The 18554-nt window shown below is 30.5% G+C and overlaps 1 protein-coding gene across 3 annotated transcripts; it reads left to right on the top strand.

Annotated features, from left to right (window-relative positions):
- Positions 1-1447: 1447 nt before the first annotated feature.
- On the top strand, positions 1448-17989 carry LOC107448043 (2-Hydroxyacid oxidase 1). Of its 3 annotated transcripts, none has more exons than XM_071182888.1 (9): positions 1448-1576; positions 5352-5529; positions 7890-8041; positions 10994-11258; positions 12237-12403; positions 12539-12630; positions 14153-14314; positions 16280-16349; positions 17776-17989. In XM_071182888.1, the coding sequence occupies exons 2-9, from the start codon at positions 5387-5389 to the stop codon at positions 17838-17840; spliced, it is 1116 nt and encodes a 371-aa protein (XP_071038989.1). In that variant the 5' UTR covers positions 1448-1576; positions 5352-5386; the 3' UTR covers positions 17841-17989. The 3 variants fall into 3 exon arrangements, with proteins under 3 accessions (XP_071038989.1, XP_042899885.1, XP_071038990.1); XM_043043951.2 differs by having other exon boundaries at positions 1449-1576; positions 5362-5529; XM_071182889.1 differs by having other exon boundaries at positions 1469-1576; positions 5368-5529.
- The last annotated feature ends 565 nt before the right edge of the window (positions 17990-18554 follow it).

Below are 18554 nucleotides of genomic sequence, written 5' to 3'. Positions count from 1 at the left end.
AACCATCTCGTAATCCTTTATATAAGTAGAGATTAACAGACTGTAATTTTCCCTTTTCAATTATTTAGCCATAAAACTATTAAGAAATCGCTTTTGAAATATCGAACTTTTAATTTAAATTTGTGTAAAATTGAACATAATTTCTTTGGTCGTTGGATAGATTTTGAGAAATTTGCAATGAGATATATTTTGAAACTGGTTGTAAGAACTACTGATAGAAAATAATAGATCTATTCCATATTGGAGTTTTTGAGTATAATAAAATTAATGGCACGTGGGCTTAGGTTTTTTTATACTTCGTTTGATTGCATGTAATAACATTCGAATTTTTTTAACAAAACGATTCGAAATATTGCAGAATAGATTCAAATTGAAAATAGATTTTAGTCAATTGAAATAATTAAGGAATCAAGCATTGCAGCCAAAAATAGAAAACATGCAGGTTCTATGTACTGTCACTTTTAAAAGTATTTGCGAAAAAAGTTACTATTGAACTTCATGCACAGTAAAATGTAAATTATTTTTATAATGTAATAATTTATTAATTTTTAGTAATAATTTATGTATTTAGTAATAATTTATGTATTTAGTATTAATTAATTAATTTAGTATTAATTAATTTACTTAAATTATGTAATAATTTAATAATTTATTAATTTATATAACAATATTAACATAAATACATTCATATAACAATATTACCATAAATATTTGCCACATATTTTCTGACAGAAAATATTTTTAGTGAGTTATTAATGTAAACCTATCATAGAATGGCTTAGAAAAACTTTTGCCTTTTCGTAAAAATTATAACCTTGATTACAACCTAGAACTGGAATTTTTTTAACGAACATTTCCGTTTGCTTACATCTAGAAAATTCTGGAGCATTCAAAACATAAAGCCGGAAGATGTCAAAATGGATGAATTAGCTTACAGCTTACAGAGATAAATTTAAGGGATTAAAATGGAAGTTAACAAAGTAAAAAAATACTTCAATGAGTAATGGGTAATACAAAAGAAATAGAGAAGAGAATCTGGGATGAACAACAACGCAGTCATAATTTCAATCCGTCACAATCTTAATAAGGTATAAAATTTAAGGTATAAAATTATTTTCACGTTGAACTATAACATTGTACTAACAAATTTAAGAAGAATTCGTTAATACTCTAATATATCGTTAACGTATCGTTTAATTTAATGTATTGAGAGTTCAACGAATTGAGCAATATTATTGTGATAAAATACTTCAAGCGATGTAGCATGTATAATAAATTAATTAAACTTCCATTAATTTATTGTTTAATTGATATTCTAAAACGATATAAATTCTCACTTTTACTTTCCAAAATTGCAAACTTTATATTTAATTACGTAACATGAAAAAATGTATAATAATATCAGGTGAATAAAAATATCAGGAAAATCGAGAACTTAAACACAACCTTCGTATCAGATAATAAGAGATTTACGTCAAGCTCAGACCATTGTTTTGAAACAATCACCTCCGTTTATTTAATCCTTGCCTGTTACTAAGAGTTCACGCGCGAAGAGTCAATTCCATAATCTGCCAAAGTAAGCATGTTTTCTTTTACTTTGTTTTCTAGCACGAGTTCTATATTTTTTTTCAGTTTTAAATTTGCGGCAAAAATAAATAGCTTTAACGAAAATTTGTTTGTTTTTTTACGGTAAATTTTATTAATCGCGTGATGAACAAAATAAAATGCGTTCATTTGCAGATTATTACCACGTTTATTTTAACTTGCCTTCGTGTATGTCTGTTCGGATGGAATTTTGTAATCGATTTTAAACTAACTTCCCGACTAGCTACAGCCTTCAAATTTGCACATAGTTCAGAATTGAATGACAATGCATGAAAATGAAGAGAAAGAAGACATACAAAGTAAAGTAAAATTAAAATTAAAGAAAAATTTATATTTTCGCGATTGTCTTTTGCTGTCGATTCGATTATTTCAAATTAGTGTCACGTGTCACTTGAAATATTTTGTGTACAGTGAGGGAAAAAATTTAGATTTTGGAAGTGAATACAAAAAAAATTAAAATAAAAAATTTTATTTTTAAAAAACACGTTTTTGTAATAGAGTGTAATAATTAAAAAATAAAAATTTGAAAGACGAAAAACGTGGGGAGCATGAAATTCATGACAGTACACATACATATACATATACACATTTTCTTACTTATACACATGCATAGCCACATACACATCCACATATACATCCACATACACATCCACATACACATGCATATACAAAAAAATATTTCACATACACATTCAGATACAATTACAATTACAGATATACATGCACATATTCTGATGAGCACACATACACACACTAATATAACACTACTGTTATGAATTTCATGCTCCCCACGTTTTTCGTTTTTCAAATTTTCATTTTTTTATCATAATTCTCCACTACAAAAACGTGGTTTTTAAAAATATTATTTTTTATTTTGATTTGTTTACATAAATGATTTGAACTAGCATAAAATAAATAATAAATGAATTTTTTTGAATATAAATGCTCTTATGGGTTGATTATGTGAAAAATGCTCGTCACAAAACTTAACAAACATGCTGTTAAAGTTTGAATAAATCTTGCGAAAAATGTAAAATTTGTAGAGTTGATGAGTTTGAAACTCACTTATTTTAAAAAAGAATATTTCATTGACATATTTGGCAAATGTAAGAAAAGCTGTATCTTTTTTACTGCAATTAATTTAATACTAGTGGGCTGCGCCCCCTGCTCGCTAACGCTCGCCAACCCCCAAAAATTGCTACGCAATCTTATATGGTTTGCTTCGCAAACCAAGCTCGCTTCGCTTGCTACTAACTTAGGTACATTGCAAATGCACAAAATTCTAAGAATTCAAAACAATCATTCAAATCCATATAACAACTTTTTTTTTAAAAAAAAATTACATCATATTAGTAAATACTAAGTCATTAAAATAAATTTGAATTCAAATAAATGACATGTAATTTGTTAAACCTACTAGAAATGTGCTATAGTATAAAATCTTAAAGCGTAACAGCACGACTGAGGCTCATTTTTCAATGAATAACTAATAACAATAATAAAGCAAATAAATTCATGACATAAATCAAAAATCGTCAAATAAATTCGTAATATATAAATTCGTGAAAAAAGCGCTCTCGACAAAATACTAAAATAGAGATCTATCGACAAAGACTACTCACTTCTGCCTAGCTTAATAGTATGAGATTGCCGCAGCTGATAATGCTCTCTCTGGTTATTTCAGTTTCCGCTTTTAAAAGCGCTATATGTTGAGCCACCTCAGCTAGATTTGGCATATGAAATTTTTAGCGGCAATCATTGGTCGATTTCCCAGCGTTGCCATTCGGGGAGTTGAAATGAGGCTCTTTTTGTTGCCGTGTAAGAGAAATATATATATAGATTATGCATTCCAAAAATTATTTTTGAAAATATCGTGATCAAAAAACTCTTTAAAACCCGAATAATTCCTGATCTGACGACAATCACATTTACTCCAAGCGAAAGACAATTCATATAGCTTGAGAGGAAAATTAACCCTCAACGCATCGAATATAAACTGGCTGACAGCATTTGTCAGAAAAATTATACTCACTGTTTTATAATTACAACCCTTAATATATATTTTTTTAGAATCTTTGATAAAAAAAAAAAATAGCATGCATATTAGGAATAGTGAATTATTATTTAAATGTAGAAAAAACTCCCTCGAAATCCAAGAAATCACAAGTGAGGATGAACAAAAGTATCAAAATAAGTTTAATTGCTGGAGAGAAGGTGGAGTTGAAATATGATTATTAAAAACACCTCCGAGTTCCAAGAGGTTATCAAACTAGTTTTAATGTCTTTCATCCCAAATTTTTCACTCATGTTTACACAAATTTCACCAGCGTTCTTGCCTTTTTTTCCTCTTTTTAAACATTATCTTTCAATCACCAATATGAATGTTTTTTTTTTAATTTATGACAATGATTTCATAAATATATAGTAAAGGTGTTGATTATGAGACACCCGATTTTAAATATGCAAAAAATTTATCAAAATGACCTAACTTTTGCATTAATGCCTCTCAGGCAGTAGTCGGAAAAAGTACATTACTTTTATAGTTTACTGCAACTACTTTGTTACAAATGTTAGCTACAACTACAGTTACAACTACTCTTTTTTAAGTGCAATACGAACTACTTTCGAAAAGTAGTCGCTACTTCAATACTTTAAGGATCCGATCTTTGCTCAAGAAATTAATTTACACCTATGTTCACAATGGTTTTGAATAAAAAATTCACTTATATCATACATGAAGAATTATTTAGAAATATTTATTCATGTTTACATGAGCCGATTTATTATTCTAAAACAATTTTTTTCGAATTTGTTCATTTGATTCAACTTTTTAGGCCTCGCACGACAGTGAATATTTAATTTTAGAAATGCTAGGAAATTATCAAATACTTTCCAATTTCGTGAAGTGTTGAATGCTTTTTTTACTTCTTCTAAAAAATTAAGTATATCGAAAATATGTTCCATTCCTTTGTTTCACAAGTGTGCATTCGCATGTAAAAGTGTGACCAAAGTGATAAATTATGCAGGGTTACTCATAAACGCCATTTTTCTTTACTACAACTGGCTTCAGTGGTACATGTTACTGCCATCTACCGGCAACTGCTTAAATTAAAACTTGAATTTCATATGTTCTTTTTTGCCATATTCGTCTTCATTTTTTTACTATAACGCTTCGAAACCCGGAGGGAATTTACCCTGTATATTATTCTTAATGGTTAGCTTAAATATTAGTTATAAGTTACTCTAAATACGCAAATCCTGTTTACTCATAGGACCATTTTAAATTTCGTCAGACCAGCGAATATTTTTACCTATCAAATTCTAAAAATTAGTTATGTTAGAGCCCTGTTTCTTTACTAAGATAACGTAAAAAGTTATTGCCAGGATCGCTACAAACTACTGTTTTTTTTTCTCGTATTGCACAACTTACTGCACTACTTTTTTTTTAAAAAATGTCGCGCACTATAATACACGCTACAAAAAATGTAGCAACTACAGTAGTTTCACAACTTGTAGTGAGCTACTACCGACCACTGGTCTCAAGCTATTCAGCGTCACATTTTCTGTCATTAATTTCTAAATATATTAGTAAATATTAAATAATAAAATACATTTTTCCTTAAACAAAAGACGCGAAAAAATGTAACAATAATTTATCACTCCACTTTCTACAGTCCTCGTTAAGTGACGTGAAAATAATTTGTTGACTTAGAACTTTTGTATTCTTTTATTTTCTGCATAAAAAGAGAGAGAGAGAGAGAGAGAGAGAGAGAATTGAAAAATGGAAAGCAGCAAAAAAATGCTATGCCTGAAAGACTACGAAGAGTATGCTGAAAAGCACTTGGAACACAGAACATGGGCTTTCTTCAGTCAAGGAGCTGAGCGAGATTGGACTTTGAATGAAAACCTGCTTTCTTACACAAGGTTAGTATCATTTTTCAACCTTTCATAAAATCTTTGTACATACCTTAAATTAATTACATTAGAAAAAAAAGTATAGTGTACATTGAATGAAAAAGAATATTTAAGTTTTCACTCCTTGATAAAAATAATTTTTTTATTGAAACAACTTCTTAAATTAAAAAGTGGCCAATTGTGGCTTTATTGCACTGGGATTTTATATTAAAAGAGTTTGCATATTTTGTTGATAAATCCTTAACTAGGGAGCTGCTTCAGATGAAGTTTGCACTTTCAGCTATAAAACTATCACTTTTGACGATTTAGAAATCTTTGAGCTATTAATCGTTAATTTTGAGAATCATTTCATCACGAAATCGCGTGATTTGTGACTAAACACGAAAACTCGAATATGTGACAAAATTTTCCTTAACTCGGAATCTCATCGCAGTTCATTGTGGGAGATTGTTAACTAGAAAGAAGACTAGACGATCGAAAATTAATTGAAAAAGTAAACCGACAGTAGTGCCTGATTATTTAGTTGTTCTCGAACTAGGAAGATACTTAGTTTGAATCCCGCTTTAGGCATGTGTATAATTTATCTCTCTGACCTATCTGTCCTACTTGTGTTATTTGCGCAACCTTCATCCCCCTACATGGCGCCAATGCTCAAGTAATTAATACATCAAACGCTATGAAAGTGTTTTGGGGGGGAAATTGAATGACGAAATACTTTGACAAAATTTGTTTCCTCGAGGAAGTGGTGATAGTTATTTTGTCACCTTGACGAAATTATTGTTCGATGTACCCTGAAATAGTAACCTGAAGGGAATTGAGAATTGCAATAGCCATCCCTGGAGTGTTCAAGACATTCTCTATAAGGTGAGGCCTATGCCTAGACATTCTCTATAAGGCCTATGAATATCGGTTTTAAAACGACGAAAATCCCCACATTCTAGAAAATTGATGACAAGATTGACTCTTCGTTGTCATGCTTTATTGTACATTTAAATAACATTAGTTCCTACTGTGCGTTCAAAATATTTAATATATCGCTCTAAGATCTCTTCCTTATATTCACACACTTATGCTTTCGAAAATATGGAGTGAGCAACTACCCAACATGAAGCCTGTTTAGACCATCGAAACTCTCTGCCATGATGGTCATTTTCTCAAATATTGGAGGACAGGTAAGGTGTCTCTGGTTCATGTTTTACAGGAAGAGAGCCGGGGACTTACTTCCTTAACCTAGAACTGTTCAAGAATTTGACCATTATGGTAGCGATGAATGTCTACAAATGTTTAGATATATTATACTTTCCTCCATGTGTTTAAAAGAGGCAATGAGGCTTGTGTAAAGTATTTTTTTATTTTATTTTATAACCGTCGTTGAACAGCCGACCCAATTTCATGGGTTTACGACTACTTACGTTCAACTCCGTAGCCTTGTAATTTTGAACCAATCCAGAAGACAAGGAAACTCCTGGATCAGTACCCCCAGAGGTATTGATTTGTTGTGGGAACATGGAGGACTTTGAGACTCGACAGATTTAACGTGCATCAGTCACCATTTACTACACGGGGAGTCTTCGGCCGGCGAGGATCGAACCCACGACCTCTTGGATATGGGCCCAACGCCCTACCGACCAGGCTATCCCGGCCCTAATGGGAGGTATGGAGGTAATGTGAAAGAACAATATGTTCACCACTTCATGTGTGTAGATAGCCCTAATTTTACTTTAATGGCTGTCGACACATGCCGCACGATTCTTACATTTAATTGAATTTAATATCGAAAGTGAATATGTAAGTTGTGTGGAATGCCAGCTAGATTTCTAGATCTCAAACTGGGAGGAAGTAGGTCCGCAGTGCTTTAAAAAGAACAATTGTAACAATCAACTACCCACCGGCAACCATTCAAGGTATGAAAACAGTGTTGCTGATTGAGTTACACCGGTTGCCACTAGAATACCTTAAACTGTCTAATTTTCTTCCCAAAATCAGAATATGGTGTCTGTATTCCAATGTAAATTAACTCAAATGGGATAAAACTCCTAATTAACAAATTTTGCTGTTCAATTCTGCAAGTCCTGTCTTCTGACTCCGACGCTTGTATGCAATATAACTGTTGAATAGTTATTTTGATTGTATTATACTAACCAAATTCATACCAAGCTTCATTTAAATTGGCCTACTATCTCGATAGTTATCGACAAAATATGAAAATTCTCTCAACTTAAAACATTGTATTATTATTATTATTATATCCTGTATAGACACTTCAATACAGGACATTGAGTTATGACATTTACATTGAGTTATGACATTTACATTTTATTATTTTGATACAGAGAAACTAAATATTTTTTTCGATTATTTTGCTTCAGATACACATTCATACCAAGAATGCTTTTAAACCCACCAGAAAGAGATTTATCCACCACAATTCTTGGGCACAAAATTTCCATACCCATAGGATTGGCACCAACCGCCTATCAAAGATTAGCACATCCCGATGGAGAAATAGCTGCTTCCAAAGGTAAAAAATCAGGTTAATTTAAAATTAATTGGAGTAAATATTGATTAATTGTCTTCTGTTCACCCACCATAACTTGTGGTGGGAAGATGTCCATTCGAAATTTTCAATTTTTGAATTTTTTATTCCCTTGAATTGGATTACAAACATAGTGTTCCATAATGCGATAGACAAATTCTTATCGGTGATAAAAGGTATTAAGAAAGTCAAAACCCATATCGAACAAAGAGTAGCAAACAATTTAAAGTAGATTAAAATCGTAAAAAACGCGAACACACCACATGAGGCCTTTTGCATAACCTCCAAGTTCACCGGATCTACATCTGCGAGATTTTTTTCTATGTGGTCGTCTTAATCACTAGTTAATGATATGCTTGCATACTCACCGATTGTCGTTTCGATTGTCATCCCTTTGGCGGCAAAATTTTCGAGTGCGTCCGGGAATCATTTTTACGTTGTTGTAGACTGTGTAACGACAACAGTGGGTACCACTTTGAGAAACTCTTGTAATATCTAATTAAATAAATATTTTTGTAGTTAGCGAGTTTGTAGCACCTTTTGTTGTTTTTTCAGCAAGAATTCGAAGCCTGCATGAGTTTTTTTTTTTCGATTCTCACGTGTTTTGCAACCCTTATTTTATGCGAAATTTTCACACTTTTGTCATATGTCGGAATTTTTCGGTAGAATTGCGGAACACCCAGCATAAAGTTGAATTCCAAGAAAAAACGAGCATTGACTTAAACAATATTACTCATTCAAAGAAGCTAAATGAAACAATGTTATAAAGCTCTGACACCAATTCACAATTTCAGAGTTATTAAAATTTTGTTTTAAATTTGCACGTTCGTATATGCTACTTTTCTTTTTCTTGGTACTTGCACTTCAAGGAGAAGACGATCACAAATACCCACACATGTGAACTATGACGTCAGCGTCAACTGATCGTTTATAAGCAAACTGACGAGTTAAAGTTGAGCTAAGTTTCTCCACATAAGTTAGAATGTTATTTAACGTGAAGTGAAATAAATACAGAGGCGCATCGCACATCAAATTTGTTGAATTAAAATTCTTTCTCATCTACTTCTTTTACTTAACTTAGATTTATTATTTGTTTACGTCTTTTATTATATAACCTTGATATATTTTTGTTTTGTGTACCTGACAACTTCCATACATTATTGGTTTGTTTATGTTCTACATGGCTTCGTGTCTATCTTTGTGTTAAGTAAGAAATAGATTGTGAAAGAATTAAAATCTTTGTGAAAGAATCTAGAATGAGTTACTTAAAAGAATTGATACTTGACGGGCTTGGCTTACTCGAAATAGAAGGGAAAGAACAGTTGCTAACGTATGCAAGTGCTACATTTCTACAATCAATCAGGATCAAGATGCCCACTCTACATCACTTGCAGGTATCGAATTGTGTCATCACAATCTCTGCATTTAAAACTATCAAATCACTATCGAGCTTTAGATTGACGTTTCAGTTTTCATCAACTCATAAAAAAACATCGTCAATTTCATTTGAAATAATTATTAGTTTCACTTGGTTTATTACTTCCTTATTTATAAATTAGCATACGTTTGTTGTTTCACATAGATTGAATAAATTTCTATTAACATTTTCGCTCATCTGGTTTTAATTCTAAGATACTTTTGTACACAAGTTCATAAGGAAGTCAAATAATTTAGTTTTGTTAAGTTTCATAATAAGAAACTATGTAAAAACAGCTGTACTGGATGTCATTAACTGAAACCCATTGTGCGTGAAGGAATTGTGATGAAGAAAGTTAAGATCCATTTTTGGCTATGACAATTAAGTTAATGGCATGTAAAGATTGTAGCATCACATTTTGTGTAGACACTTAAAATATTGTGCAATCAAAACTTTTATTTTCTGAAAAAACATTTTTAGGGACAGTTTGTATCGAAAATAATAACGAAACTTTTATATTCATTTAAAATTTCCTATCTTTAGTTTGAAACAAATCGTTTTTCATTTTTAACAATCATTAAAAATGAATAGTTTTAATAACCAAAAGACGCACAGTTAGAGAGATTGTCTTTCGTTTTCGTTAAATCTTTTATTTAAAAAAATATTGAAAAATTCCTTTTCTTAACGAAAAAAATTACCTAAAAGTCAAAACTTTTCACTTTTTGATAAGAATTTAGAGGTGATATTAATGCTTTTTAGCATAAGTCTATCAATTTTGAAGATGTACCAGTGAGCTATTCAGCAATTGTGAATGATGATTTCAAGAAAACTGCGGTTAAAGTTTGTTGTTAGAAATACGCTTATCGATGCAAATCTCATTTGAAATTTTTAAAAAAAATCATATTTTAAACATATAACATACTTTAAACATAAAACATATTTCATCATTAAGTCATAACCATAACTTTGTCATTACAAATTATCCTCATATATCATAATCAAAAATTCATCAATGACTTTAAGAGGATGCTGTAATACTAGAAAAACTTTAAATCTCAAATTCACCATTTAATCTTCATTTCATTTGTTATTTTTGAATAGAAAAAGTGAGTTAAGGCAAACCTAGAGTAAACCATAAGGTTTCGAATGTTGAAAAAATATTTCAAAAATATTCATATATTCAAGCAGAATTTGGAGAACTTGCCCATAGCGCAACTCTGAGTAACCCTCTCATAATTCGCCTTAATTTTCATTTTTTGGATTTCTTTTTAGCAGTTAGAACTTCGTGGCTTACTCAAGGATTACCTGATCCCACTTTTTCTGTATTTTAAATTTAAAATTACCAATGAAAATGGAAGAGAATTCGCTACGAAGGAATTCTCCCTTGGTATAACGTCCATCTTTTAAAAAAATACATTATTTCAGAGCGAATTTTAAAAAAGATTCTTTTTTTTTCTCTTCCCAAAAGAGAATATATTTGGATATATTTTATAATCATACTTTAAAACCTTCTTTTACAGCTGCTGAAGAAATGAGGACTGTTTACACTCTAAGCACAGTTTCTAATACTTCTTTAGAAGATGTTGCTCGTAGTGTTCCAAATCGATCCTCGCCATTATTTATGCAACTCTACATGGCCCGAATCCGATCATGCAATGAGGATCTGATTAGGAAAGCAGAAGTCAATGGCTACAAAGCTATTGTCCTTACAGTAGATACACCAGTCGTTGGTTTACAACTAAAGATGTGGAAAGCTGGAGGAATACAGATGCCACCACACTTAAGGTAGAAATAAATTTTTAATCCCGTTGCTTCTTTCCAGAAATAATTAAACATACAGGAATATACAACAGCGAGCAGATGAATTTGACCAAGGACAAAGTTTTTTGAATTTTCCAACTTAAGAGTCCGCTTTCTTTGCCATCTTGAATTTTAGATTAAGTTTTTAATTTTCTTTTTCTTGATTTTTTTTTCGTTAGTTACAGATATCTGATGATACAATGATGATTTTCATGATTTTTGATGATACCACAGTAACCTAGAGGGACAGATCAAAGTAAAATGCATTTCAACGTGCCATGGAGAGGTGATGAAAAACTAATGTCGTTAACTAAGGAACCACGTTAGTTTCTCACAATCTCTCCATGGCACGTGGAAATGCATTTTACCCTGACTTACCACTGTGATTTTTCTTGTTCTGTTTGCCATCACAATTTTAAATCGCAATCATCCTCAGGAATGCTTCCCAGACCGTCACCAATAATCAATTGTGCAACTCTAGAGCGACATAAATGAACTGCAGGAACAGTTATCTTTTTTCTCTCTCGGCTACTGTGGTTTTTCCTAGTTTTGTAAGTCACCTTTATTTTTCTATTTTTTATTGGCAATTTCACATTTCATGTTTCAAAACACTTTTGTTTCTTCTCATTCACGTGTGACAAGTCTTGAAAATTTGCGCCAATTTTTTAACGTTTGAAACATGTTTACTGTTATTTCCAAATCGCATGCCTTTGAAGTAAATGAAGTGTTTAATCAAGTAATATCTTGCCGCTTCAGTTTCTTGGGATTATTTATTTAAATAATTTTTTTGACATACAAAGATGATAAATAAAAATATTAAAAAAAAACATAGCTATGTCTTTTCTAATCTACATTCGTAAATATGTCTTGTAAAAATATTTTACAATGTTTGTTTTTTTCAATGAACTTTCCGTGTTCCTTGTATGATTGGTTTGCTTTTTCTTATTTATTTAATTTATTTAGTGTTCCAAACGCTATAGACGCCATTAGAACTCTCAGCAAAGATGGATCGATTCCAAATCACGTAGACTTGCAAAGGAATCTATTTACTTGTAACATCACGTGGGAAGATGTAAAATGGATAAAAAGTATAACGAAACTCCCTCTTGTTTTAAAAGGAATTATAACTGGTAATATCTTTATAACTGCTCATTTTTTAACTGTTAAAATATGATTTAAATTAATGCGTGATCAACAAAAAGTTCCTTTTTATATAGTTTACTCAAAATGATATCTCATCTTAAGAGTACATTTGTTTTAAATAGCTGAAGATGCTAAAAAGGCTTCAGAATACGGTGTGGCTGCGGTATGGGTGTCCAACCATGGAGGACGTCAGTTAGATGGTGTTAGTTCTGTGGTAAGAAAATAGAGATTTCCCATATCTCAAACAACTGAACTAAATCAGTCTTGTCGTAAATCAGTCTTTGAATATTTAACATTCATTGTGTACGTTATGATTAATGTGTCAAGCTTTATTTAATAAATATTGAATATGTCAATGTTTTAATTTTGTTATAAGGATGTTCTTTGAAGCTGTTTTGCCAAATAAAAATGAAATGTCCCAGTTTGATTAACTCAAACTTGAAGCGAATTTTTGATTTCAAACTATCTATACTGTCTTATTGAAAAGAAATATCAGAACCAAACAGAACAAATAGCTCAAACATTAAAGATACGTATTAGTAAACTTTTTTTTAAAAATAACTCCTATTTTGCGAGATTTTTTCACTTAGATGAAGCTCGTTATTATCGATGAATAATTTTCAGTTTTCAGCCTAAACAATTCAGGTTTGGAATAACTTTTCGAAAATTAAGAAATTAAAAATTTAGATCAAAATTAAATCATAAGAACTTCGAACTATCACCTGACTGTGGCTTTTTTTTAATATTGACATTTTTCACCATTTTTGAAATTAATATAGATGATGCAAGCTAAAATTGGGCAAAATGTAACATAGCATTTATACATAATTGTTACAAATTAACTGTTTTAAAAATAGAATATTGTTCTCTGAAAAGGGTTATTTCTTATTATAGCAAATGATTCGAAGAATAACCTTAAAATAAAGTAATTTATGTTGCAACAGACATTAGATTTTCTAAAATTCCTCACTAACTATAGAGCATGGTAGAAGAATATATCAAAGAAGATGGTTATAACAGTCAAACTGTTAAATAAGCAAACTTCTGATGGAAAAAGATGCTCTAAAACATTCTGATTGTTCTATACTCTTTAAAGTTGATTTTTCTCAAATTCACTGGAATGCTTACCTTGCGCTTCTGATAAAACTGTATACGCAGGCTCTTTCACTACATGAGATAAAATATTTTTCGAACGATATGCTATTTTTTATAATTGCTGAGAATTTGCAACAGTTAATCACGGCTGTTAGGTCAAGTTAAGCCTATCTTTATCCAACGCTTAATATGCTAATTATGAAAATGGCACAAAATGGCTGTTTGAAGAAAAGCTCCAGTTAAGCTAACTAAAAAGTGTTCTAACTTTTTAATCTTTTAAGAGTTTGTCCAATGCTGGATTATGTGAGCTCATAAAAAGTGAGAATTATTCATTGATTACAAAAAGTGAGAATTATTCAGTGATTTTGATGACTTTCATTTAGGTGGGAAAACCTCGCCAAATTGGCAATTTTTAAAAAATTTTAATAACATTTTAAATATTTAATCTAATTACTCGTTAATAATTCTTCACCGTTAGATGGTAAACATAATTCGAAATTATGTCTTTACCTCAATTGTAAGGCACTTAAATTGGATTTGTTTTCAACTCTATGTTTTCAAAACTCTATGTTTTGATTCTATGTTTTGATTGACTCTATCAAAACTCTATGTTTTGATTTTCTAATTGTTTATCTTTCTAGATTGATGTCTTACCAGAAATAGTTGCTGCTTTAAAGGGAACAGATGTTGAGGTTTATGCTGATGGAGGAGTTCGTTGGGGAAGTGACGTGCTTAAATTGTTAGCAATGGGCGCAAAAGTAGTTTTCATTGGAAGACCATTGATATGGGGATTAGCTCATTCAGTAAGCAGATTTATATTTCATAATTGAGCTGATTTTTAAAGAAAAATATTTTGAAACAGTTTAACGTTCATTTGCATTACAAATGCATAAGGTCAATTATGTTTTTTGCAGAAAGCACATTTGAAGCGAACCTACGGTAATACCAAATGTTACGGTATCAGAAGTATTTAATATTAACTGAAGGCTTTAATTTTTTCTTCTTTCAAAAGTCAACTTTTTTATTTTAGAAATATATTTCCAAGGAGAAAATTTTCCAAGGATTTTAACTGGAAACGTTTCTTTCTCAATAATAAGATTTATAATGAATATTAACATTTTATCGATTTAATTGTGTTTTCTGATGAGTTGCGATGGTTTAGTGGTTAAGACACTGAGCTTTTATTAAGGAGAACTGAAGTTCGATACCCCATGGTGGCTTGAAACCCACCTAACTTTTCATCGATTTGTACCAGCTTGTCTGGGGAGTAAAGGCGGTTGATGCGTAATATTGACCTCAATTCGTTGCCGAAATTTTAGCCTCCATGATTCACCTGGCCAATTATGCCTGCTACGGAAATGCGCTACTTAACAGGAGCAATATAATGTTAAGTTACATTTTCAAACTCTTTAAGATAGCTTTTTTTTTTCAAGACTATTTTTGTTGAAGAAGACCACAATTTACCAGTAAGCGATAAGATATTTTTATACATTGCGCTATTATCTAGGGCCAATTTATAAAGTACCGTGGTGAAAAAGACGACAATTTTTCAAGTAAGAGATAAGATTTTTTTATACATTGTGCTATTATCTAGTGCCAATTTATAAAGTATCGTGATGGGGAAAAAACAGAGTTTAAGAGGAAATAATAAGATGTTTTTATATATTGTGCTATAATCTAGTGCCGATTTATCAAGTACCTAGGTGAGAAGGACCACAATTTGCAAGAAAGCAATGTTTCTATACATTGTGCTATTATTAAGTGAAAATTTTTAAAATACTTTTCTGTAAACAATATCAGAGAATATTTTGATGAATAAATTTTGAAAAAATATACATTTTGAAAAAGTGTGTGTTATCATTATAAATAGCATTTTAGAGTAAAAAAATTAAATGCTGTATTTAAATTCGCAATTAGCAACAAGCTCTTTTTTTATTGTCTTTTTAAAACTAAAGTCTACTTACATTTTCTCCTTGTTGAAAATTAATAAAAATTCATAATCTATAATTGGTTCCCTGAAAAACAAAATATTTATATTAAACAGTCACTTTGTATTAAAGATCATGCTTCTTTTAATTGAAATTACGTATTATTTTAACATCAGTTCAAAATGCCACTTATCTTCTCTCCATAATTTTTGCAGCTCCGTAATCATCAATCTGATTATAAAAAGCACTTGTTTTCCACATTTTATACTAAATATAAAATACTTCAGTTTGTGCAAGGTGATCTAGCAAGTAAATGCTGATTGTGCACAATGCTGAACCATTCTTGAAATCATGCCATTAGTCACAAGATTGTGAATACTTAACCGCCTCAAACCCTTAGAAAAAGTCCTCCACGAAGGCAAATTTCACCCAATACTTGATCCAGGAGTTCCCTTGTCTTCTGGATTGGATTCAAAATTACAAGACTACAGAGTTGAAGATTAGTAGTCGTAAACCTAAAAATTGGGTTGACTATTCAACGACGGTTATTAAAAAAAAATTATAGGGTTACTGCGGAAAGCTTTAATTTTATTTTTACTAAACAAATATTAAATTTCTTTCCATTATAATGTCAACCGACAAAAACTTCATTTATGGGCCATCTACACACTTTTTAATTTATTTTATTTTACATTATTTTATTTTACATTATTGTCTATTACAAAACATTCTTGAAGCTAATAGTCAGAATAAAATCTAGCATTTGTTTAGAAAATTGTTTATAATAATTCAGAAACTGTTTTATTATTGTTTAATTTTTCAATTATGCTTTTTTTGCAGGGTCAAGAGGGAGTTCAAAATATTCTTCAAATTCTGAAATCTGAATTAGATAGGGCAATGCATCTTGCAGGTAGTTAAATGTTAGATATTTCTAAGAAACCTTAGTAAAACGGTCTAAGAAATTTTATCTTATACTTGTAAAGAACTAAGGAAAACCATTATATGTCATCAAAATGCTTCTATAGATGTCATATGTTAATTAAAAGAAAACAACATTTTAAGAATTTATTACTCTTTTTGTTTTAATTGTATCATGTTAAAATACGAATATAAAAGTAATACGCCCTAAAAAAGGTTAACACTTCGATACTCTAATCTGTTATTAGGCCGCCCGGTTAGAAACCGGGCAGCTCGGCAGATCATTAATGAATCTGCAGATTATTAATTTATCTGCAGATTATTTTCATTCGCTTTATTTTTATTTAAAAAAAAACAAGTGAAGGAGGAATTGCTGAAACTGCTTTATAATACAATTCTATACTTGTTTCGAATAAAAATTTAAGAGCTAAATTGAGAACGCCGAAAATAACGTGCGTAAAAATTGTTTTTGTTATTTGATTACTGCATATATTTCTTGTTTTAGTTTCATTGCATCAAATTCAACTTAAATTAAAACAACATAACGATTTCATTTATTACATCATGCATGCAAATTTGGCTACATGTATGTTAGATTAAGTTGAATTTTTAGAATAATTATCTATCTGACTAAATTGAGTTCGCTGACAAATTTGAACTTACGAAGATAGTGATGCAGATTCACTCCATAAATTCTATTGTACTACTGGGGTATTAGATTAGTAATTTACAAATGCTTCACCATGTAATATTTTTTAAAAATTGAACTTTAGATACATGAAGAGAATTTGCCTAGTGAAAATTTCATGAACTTTTCTCAAGAAAATATAATTATCTCTTTCATAATGTCTCGAAATAGTGAAATAATACTAATTTGTCCTTATACTTTTTTACGCCAAATTATTTAACGTTCTTTTATTCTATATTTTGGAAATAAAGATTGTAAAAAAAATCTCAAGACATTAAATGCAAACAAAATATCTCCAGTATTAAAAAAAAACACATTTCGCGTTAAAACGAAAACATAACAATATACAGCATTTCATAGTGTTAAATAATTTTTCCCTTGTGTTGATTGAGACAGCATAAAAATATTTTTAATTTTTGTGCATTCGCCAGTCTAAGCAGCAATGTGAAAGTTCTAGTCATACCAAAATGAGGAAATAATCCTGAGATTAAGTGTTATTACTTCATGCTCCTTGTGTGCCTTTATCTGTTGAAATTGGCATGTCTTAATATCTTATAAAACTCTGATCTAGTGTCTAATTTCAGTGCAATTTTTTTCTAAAGTTTAAGTTTATGAACTTTGAATAATTAGACAACAAACGTTTTGGAAAGGTATCTCTACAGCATAAGTTAAATAAAGCAGATTATTGTGATGTTTGTCAAACATTTTACTAATGCATTCCCTGTTCTAGGAGTCCGAGATGTTAAAGAAGTTGGTCCTCACTTATTGAGAAGAAGACACTGTTGTAAAATGTAAAATGTCATGCAATATTTCAATTGAAATGTAATATATTGTAAATTGTTTTATGTAACAACAGCAGTTCATTTATATATTTTAGAAAAAATTTTGTAAAGGTTGTCGTTGTGTTGTTTGAAATAAATTAAATAAAAGCAGTATAATTGCAATGATGTTTAGTAACCTGAACCAGCGGAAGTACAAAAGAGCGTTTCCGCAGACTCACACATTCCGAAAGTATACATACGCACGTGACCGAGTGATTTTTCCTCTTAAGCCTAATTTCATTTCAAAATTTTCATAAAAAACTCACTGAAATTAAATGCGCTGAAATTTAGTGTTTATTATCATTTATAGTATGGGAAGATATTGTAATTAAACGTTCCTGATATTAAAAAAAAGTAATAATTAAAAAACTGACCCAAATATACCAAATACCATGTAGCAAACTCGTAACTGTAAACAGCAAGTCCATGCCCACATAAACAAATAAGTAAACCATCCTTTTCAAGTTTCATTAAATTATAAACAAAAACCTAGCAAAGAATAATTAAAGTCCCCAATCCTCTCGAAAAGGTCAAACGTGTGCAGTTATTTATATGTTCAAATACACCGGATAAAAAAGAGAAAAAAAATCGGAATAGAAAGCACAGATTGAAGGTCATCACCTGTGTCGTATTTTTCGAAATTATAACGGACTTCAACCACCATCTAGTGCCTTTTAAAACCTGGAAT

The sequence above is a fragment of the Parasteatoda tepidariorum genome, chromosome 1 (genome assembly GCF_043381705.1).
Source record: "Parasteatoda tepidariorum isolate YZ-2023 chromosome 1, CAS_Ptep_4.0, whole genome shotgun sequence".
NCBI lineage: Eukaryota > Metazoa > Arthropoda > Arachnida > Araneae > Theridiidae > Parasteatoda > Parasteatoda tepidariorum.
The sequence above is the reverse complement of the archived record's forward strand: the minus strand, read 5'-3'. Positions and strand labels throughout refer to the sequence as shown.